The 7,826-nt window shown below is 42.3% G+C and overlaps 1 protein-coding gene across 1 annotated transcript; it reads right to left on the bottom strand.

Annotated features, from left to right (window-relative positions):
• Window positions 1-511: 511 nt before the first annotated feature.
• On the bottom strand, window positions 512-7,116 carry LOC103774616 (gamma-aminobutyric acid receptor subunit rho-2-like; the record flags this gene model as incomplete). Its single annotated transcript, XM_008942028.1, has 4 exons — window positions 512-690; window positions 931-1,071; window positions 2,756-2,838; window positions 6,836-7,116. Coding segments are annotated over 4 exons (684 nt in total), but the record flags the coding sequence as incomplete, so codon positions are not given.
• Window positions 7,117-7,826: the final 710 nt, after the last annotated feature.

Here is a 7,826-nt window from a genome sequence, read left to right as displayed (position 1 = left end):
TTTCCCAGCTGCACAGAGGTGTGCCACACTGGCGCCTTCCCGGCAGCCTGGAGAAAACCACCACCCACAGCATGGTCCTGGATGGGTGGAAAGACATGCATCTGGTCTGGGACATCCACTGTGGCAGTTGGGACACAGAAGGATCTTGCTCAAAAAGCACTCATGAAAATTGAAACAGAAGCCTTTAACTCTCTGTAGGTGTCTAAACTCCTGTGAAACTCTACCCTCACCAATGGTCTCAGAACTGCAGGACTGGATAACAGAGGAAAATCTTGATTTATTGACTCATACATACTGAAACCCCTCTTCTTTGCTGAACCTTATTTTTAAAATAACAAGCCTTTCTGTCTTGAACTAAATATAGATCAGGAGGACTGCTTAGCAGTGAAGGACTTCAGACAAACTGGAAGTTTTACACTATATTAATCATCAGATAAAACAAACATTTAACCATCAACATGAACAGTTCCCTTTCCTGCCAAAACGTTCTCATTCAAAGATTTTCACACAGTCATGGCTTGTTGCAGTTGTTCTCACCCAGAGAGACTCTGGCAGGAACTGCTCGGTGATCAATCCAGAAGGACACCCAGGACAACATGACCATGAGGGTGGCGGGGAAGTAGGTTTGGAGCAAGAAGAAGAAGATGTGTCGGCGTAAGGTGAAGTTTATGTAGAGGCGATTGTACCAACCTTAGAGAGAGGAGGAAAGCCACAACCAGTGAGAACAGTCTGGATGGAAGGCACAGAGAGAGAGCTTTCTTTTGATCTTTTACTTCTAAAGGGTAGTGAAAAGAGAAACTGATCTTTCAAAGCATGTACTGTCCAGACCATGCAGACTACATTTCAGTGACAGAGAATCCCAAGAGCTCTCTTACAATTAGTTATACAAATTAGGTTTAGCAATAACACCAAATGAGAAAAGGCCAATACCTGTGCTACTGTAGAAAGCCAGTCTCGATGTAGTGTGGAATTTTTGTATCAAAAACTGAGATAAGGAAATCTTTTCATCAGTTTTCAGAGATTCATTCCCATTTTTCCAATACAGCATTAGATCTTCATCAGTGTAAGCATCTGAGGGAAAGAAGAAACACAATGTGATGTGATTTCAGCTTGGAGGGGAAACAAAAGTTAGTAGATCTAGTCAAAATTAACACAAAGGCATCTTTGGTATGAAGCAAAGCCACAATAAGTTTGCTAACACTGGAGCCTGGAGGAGATGGGTTTGTTTAGCTTGAAGAACAGCAGTCTGTGGTGGGGTCCAACTGCTGCCCTGCTAGGGCTCACAGAGAAGGCAGTGACAGGCTTTTCTCAGACTCTTCTCCAAGATGCAGAGTGAAAGAACAAGAGCCAAGGAATGCAAATTGCAGCAAAGGATTTTTTTTCCAAGCAGGTAAAAGGAAACTTTTTCAGGTAGCATTGTCAACATTTGAACAGGTTGCACAGAAAAGTTATGGAGCCTCCATTACCTTGGAGATGTTCAAAACCAAACTGGACACAGCCCTGAGCAATCCACCATAAAGCTTTCACTGCTCTGAGCAGGGCATTGGAGCAGTTGACTTCAAGATCAACCTAAATTATCCTATGATTATGCAATTCTGGTTTTTTTAGAGGAAAATTTCCATTAAACAGCCAGGAGTGATGTAAGGTCACAAATTAAAACAAGACACATTCTAAAATGCTAGGTTCTGCAGTGAGCTAAAAATGCAGAAGGCAGCAGACCCCTGCAAAACAAAGATAAAGAAAAAAATGGACCTTGAATTGAGGCACAAGAAATTCCACCTGGTCATATTCCCAGAAATATCACAAGAAATGCTCAAATTGTGTCCTTTAGATGAACTTGGCTCATAATAATGTAAAAAAAAAAACACCTTCATTGTTTGATTTGCCCACCTCCAGGTAAAGACCTCTACCCACTGAGCATGTGTAGTACATTTAAAATTCATTGCACATTTAAATCAAGGCAAACAAAGAATCATCTAATGGGTTCAAGAAGGAGTCTGCTTCTGTGATAAGAAGGAGTGTTTATAACAAGCACCCTGCTTAGCTGTAACTGGCTGTACCAGCTTTGCGAATTATCACCTACCACCCTTTTCTGTGCAGAACTGGAATAAAGCAAGTATCTCAGCTCTGTGTGTGTTTCAGCTCTTTGCACACTGGGTAAAGAATCCAGTTTTGGGACAACAAGAGAACCTCAAAACAACTAGATGTTTGTCTTGACAAACACTGCAGAAAGTTCACAGAACAACCATGAAAGTCTTGCTGTTCACCATCACTTTCTCCACAGAACAGCTCCTTCTCAAAGTAGCAAAGTAGTGTTTGCGTGATCAGGATTGTATCATACATAAACTACACTGGTGATGAATTTACAGAAAATCAATGATCATTACAATCAACTGTTCGTTGTGACACTTGGAAGCACCACTGTCCTGTCAGAAACAATGAACAGAGCAAAACTTCTCTCCCAGATTTCTCATCAGCAAGCTACTGAGAACCAGTGTATGTTGAACAATTCTGTTGGTGGGTTTTTTTGAAAGTATCATCTACTAAAATTCATACAAGGATGCTTTCCTTGCAAATTCCCCTGTCTTGCAGCATAAGGGCTAGATATACAACACTGTAAGTCAATAGAAAGAGTCTTGGTAACTCTGATGAACTATTTGCAGGCTCTAAAATAGACTGTATTCTGAAATGTGTCCAGTCTATGTTTGCTGTCAGCCATGAAGCACGTCTACCTAGAAGCAGAGAGACAACGTACAGCTTTCCAGCTCCAGAGAACACGTCTGAGAGTCCAGGGGGAAGTGGCTGAAGTCCATGTTGCACATTGCTGTCACTGTGATCCTAGAAGTTGAAAATGAGAAAGGTTAGTTTCCATGAGGAGCAGTGAATGGAGAACATTATCACAGATAAATCATTCTGCAGCTTTAATATTACTTTTAAAGGGAGATTGCCCCACTGGTTTTGCCCGGGAAGAAAACACCCCCAGCGGGACCCCAGTAGTGCCTCCAGGGTGGTCCTCAGCGAAGAGGAGGACAGTGGCGGTTAAAGGAGGGATGGGCAACGATCGCTTTCTTCCAAAATAAAAGGTTTTCATAACATGAAAATAACAAACAAAAACACCTGAGGCAGGCACTGAAACAGCACCCACCCCAGGGGAGAAGCGAAAGAGCATGTGGCCTTGGGGCCAGGGGTTTTTAACAGGTAGGTAGGTGGGTTTACAAAGGCATTGTCCTGTAAGGATACAGAGATGGGTTACCTACAGGTCAGGGGTCCAATGGGTGTTAGGGGATTGGTCTTGTGGTGGCTAAGCCAACCACAACCTGGGAAAGATGGAAAATTCTGGATGTGTGCCCATGTTTGGGGACAAAGATGTAATAGAAACCTGTCTCCCGGAGGCACACTGCAACACTTTAAAGCCAGTAATTACACATAATGTTAGCATAAAATCCTCAGGAAAATGCCTACCAATTCTCCAAGTCCAAGCAAGATGGATTATACACTGAAACTCCAAAAGAAGCTGTAATTTCAACACCTATCAAGGGCCTAAAGTACTATCTTGGGCATTACAGTAGTCTTAATATCAGTGCAAATATTTCCACTGTGGTTTATATCCAACTGTTTCCTTACAAGGCAACAATAGAAAACAACTTCACCATTTACATTCAAAGGTTCCCTTATGTCCAGTTTGATTAAGATTTCCTCATTTTCCCCACTGCTTAGTTCCCTCCATAGTCACCCCAACAATGACCCCAGCCTGAGGAACACAAACTTATTGCAAGCTAGAAAATACCTCCAGTATATGCATTATTAAGACAAAATCAGTTTCTTTCAGTGCTCAATCAAATTATTTTCATCATCAGAGCATATTTCTGGGGCAGGAGGTGTAAAGCAGGTGCTGCTGTTTTTCAGCAAGTGAGATTTGCCTCTGTTAAGTTCATGACTTAACTAGAGAGCTGCAGCAATCACAGGTCCAGTTTTTAAATATTACTCCAGTTTTGCACAGCATTGCATAACAAGTTTTCCAGTGACCTTTCTCTTGCAGACAGATTTGCAGTGGAGCTCCCAGTTTAGTACGGGCAAATCAGCTGTGAGTCATCATTTCAGAGGCTGACATCTTAGCTGTGACCATTTTCTAGATTCATTGCAGATGTTGATAAAGAACTTTTCTTCTGTTCAAGGGATTGTGACCCAAATCCTACTCTAACCCACGCACTCGCTGCCCCTGAGAAGCACACACTGTTCATTTTGACTTTAAAACTCGAGCAAATTTTTGCCATATGAGCAAAACTTAAAGAAGCTTTTTGAGGATATGCTGCAGAAGTTACAGTGTAGCAACAACCTCCTCTAATTGTGTGTCGCATTTAAGCATAACTCACTTTCATTACAAAGTGCTCTCTTCTTTCCTCGGGGTCACCTAAACTGTGGCACAACCTGTGGTCATTAACAGTTCATTAGCCAGGGACAGCACAGAAACTCTGCTCATCGATAAGATATTCCTCAATTAGAATGCAGTGTTCAGGTGGCCTTGAAAGCCTGAGGTCTAAATGAGGAATTAAACGTCCCTCAGCCCAGTGCCAACCCCATCTCAAGACACCTGAGAGCATTTCTAGTGCCACTGGACACCCATACTTAGTCAGACAGATCGGTTCTGAGTGTCCCAAACACCACCAGGCCCAAATACCACACAGGTTCTTGTTCTACTTGGATTTTATCCATTTAACTCTCGTGTGGTCAGCTGTGGTTGGGTCATATCCTTCTGCCTTGTGGGTGACATTAGAAAGTCACATCAGTTCCTTGACAATTCACAGAAAATTTTGAAGGTAAATACTGGGCACATGGGCAAACAAGTACACCTGAACAGAGCCAATGTTTGCCATTAAAAATACTCATTCTTTCATTTTGGATGTTGAGCACAGCTAAAAAGTGGCATGCTGCTGGCTTCAGCATATGAGAACTGCAGAGTGTGAACACTGGAAACTGCCGTTCAGTTACACCAAGCAGCACCTGTCCAGAAGGTCCCTACCCTCCTCCTGCTCTTCTCCCCTCAGTGCTGACCCAAGCTTACATCTAAACTCCTTCATTTTTCTTTCTGCTTCTTGTCTCTCCTACTACATGGAACCTTCATCCTCAACCAGTTCTAGCAAAATCTTAGGGGTTTACATCTTTAGGTACTTAGTTATGGTGTGGGTAATCAGACCTTTCTTGCAACAAATGGATGTATTAAATGGGTTCAGAAGAGGGAAGGTGCTCTTAAGTGTTTCATCAAGATGGGATTTTCATCATTAAGACCAGGCAAAATGAAATGGTCGTATGGTGCATACACTCTTACAAACACACATTTCTTTGTGGTTTTAATAATTTGTCCAGGTTTTTGGTTTGGGGTTTTGGTTGTTTTATTTTTTTGTTGGTTGTTTTGGGTTTTTTTTTAGTAAGTTCACTGGCATTATATTTTGACTATGAAACTAGTGAATTTCAGAGCTCTCTGGTTCAGTGGGTTATTGTCCTACCTGGGACAATATAATCTATTACACTCATTCTTCAATAGCCTCCTGAAGCTAACTTTAGAAAGAAAAAACATTTCCTAGTTATTGAAAATACACTCTTTATGTGTCCGTGATATAAGGAGGACATCATTTTTATCCAAAACAGATCCTCTCTGGGAACTTTCCATGCTTCATGCACTTTTCCATTCCTAAACAGGTTGAACTCACTGCACAAACATTCTGCCAGCTCTTGGACTCTGATTGAGGATGCCCAGCTGACTCCAGACTCTGTGACACAGAGCATGTCTGAAGTGAGACTCTGTCTGTTCTCTCATTGGTCCCTCTCTGGGCCCACCTTTGAGGTTGTTTCAGTTTGTCCTCCCACCCACGGGGTGATTTGGTTCAGCTGCTGGTGGTATCACTTGACACCAGTATCATACCTCCATACAAGCAGTCTATCATAAGTGTGCCTGCTGTTATATCATTGATGAGTTGCTCCACTAATAATAAGTTTGTAGCAACCTGTAACAGTATATACCTAATTAGTTATTGCTGTTATTGGCTGCTGCTCTAGGATTGAGTGATAGTATATTACTGATTGCTGATAATTTAGAACAGCATTAAATATATACATTCATTTTATTAATCTTAGGTATACTTGCTAGTGGTGGTTTGGTGGTAGTTTACTTGCTAGTAGTGATTTTTGTGGTATTTTTGGTAATCTGTAATAAGGTAGAGAAGTTTAGAGGATTAAGCCTCCATGTCCTTGTGTATTACAGAATCCTGCAAACCCCTGGTCACGATCCCTGTACACCCACAGGCTGGGTAACTCCTCTGGTCATGACAGACATGCCTCAGAATTCCTCCAGCTAACAAATTTGCTAGAAAACCAGGGACTATAGGGTACCTTTAATACTGTCATTTCAGCTCCAATAAACATGAATCTTTACATCAACATGCAAACACCAAGGGGAAAAAAGAAGTTTTTCTAGGCAAACGGGAAGCAAAGTAGGATAATTATAGAGGTCACCATCTGGTATATCAGCAGCTTCCAGTTTAATCATACATTGACCCTGGGACGAACATCCCCAGTTGACTAAGCCCTCCTCTGACTGCAAAGAATTAGGGGAATGCTTCCCCTGGGAGGAGATGATCTTGTTACTGCTCACAGCAGAGTTTCTTGCAGCCTCCTGTGAAGCATCTTGTAGTGGACATGCTGGAAACAGGGCTCTGCATTGGTGGTGGGAGTAGCAGCAGCAGGGTGGCAATAGCAGTCCTGTAGTGGCCACCAAAGCCACTCTGGGAGCAAAATGGACAGCGAAGCCCCTGGGGGTGTTCAGAAGCAGCACTGTTACCTCATGCTGTAGAGGACATGACCATCAGGGAACACTCGCAGCATGATGTTGTCTGTGGTGGTGTCATGAATGAAGGACCTTTTGGAGTGCACAAAGAAGACATCGGGGACCCAGATCTTCTTCACCAGCCTGCCGTCGAAGGTCATGCTCTTGTTGTTGGTGCTGGGAAACGAGAGACGCTCATCCTTCCAGTAGTGTCTTAAGTACAGAGTCATGGTGAAATCCTTCACAAAAAAAAGGAAGAGAACCAGCGAGATATCTGTTATTGTTGCTTTCCGCACCTAGGAAACACCAGAAAGAAAAATCATTCCTACCAGGTAGATAAAATCCCTCTCCCCTCAACTCCTGTTTCTTCCATAGACCAATGCTCTTTGTGAAAACATTTTCCTGAAAAAAGAGTTTCAGCCAAAACTAAATATAAATCTCCAATAAATGTATTACAGTCCTCAGTAATGTTCAGTCCTAAAAGAGATATAAATATACCCCAAGAGAAGCACTGTCCTGCAGAAATTATTCTTCAATCCTGGCAAAACTATCTGGAAGGACTATGGTATCAACAGCATGTTCAAGAGGAAAAACTTTCACAATTAGCTTAATGATCAGGCTAAACACTAATCAATTCATCCCCAAAAGAACGAAATCATTCTAACCAGCAACCAAGCAAAGGAACTTTTTCCTACAGTGCAAGTGTATAAATAAAGCTCTCTTTTAAGCTCATTGAGAGGGCAAGAACTTCTGTCACAAGAAAGATCGACAAACATCTGTTTGTCAATCACAAACTGGCAGCTGCTGCTTTCAGAGCTGAATCTACTCTCTCATGCTGAGCGATCAAATACACTATTTTTCTTTATATCCCCAACTAAGTGAGTGGTGACAGGAGCTGCAGCTGCCAAGCCCAGGAAGTAGCAACACAGGCTGGGATCTCCTCCTAACCACTCAGCAACTGCTTTCTAAAACCAACACCACCACTTTGCTGATGACGAAACATTGG

The sequence above is a fragment of the Merops nubicus genome, unplaced genomic scaffold (assembly GCF_000691845.1).
Source record: "Merops nubicus isolate BGI_N331 unplaced genomic scaffold, ASM69184v1 scaffold49736, whole genome shotgun sequence".
In the NCBI taxonomy this organism is placed as follows: domain Eukaryota; kingdom Metazoa; phylum Chordata; class Aves; order Coraciiformes; family Meropidae; genus Merops; species Merops nubicus.
This window is presented reverse-complemented; position numbering and strand designations above follow the sequence as displayed.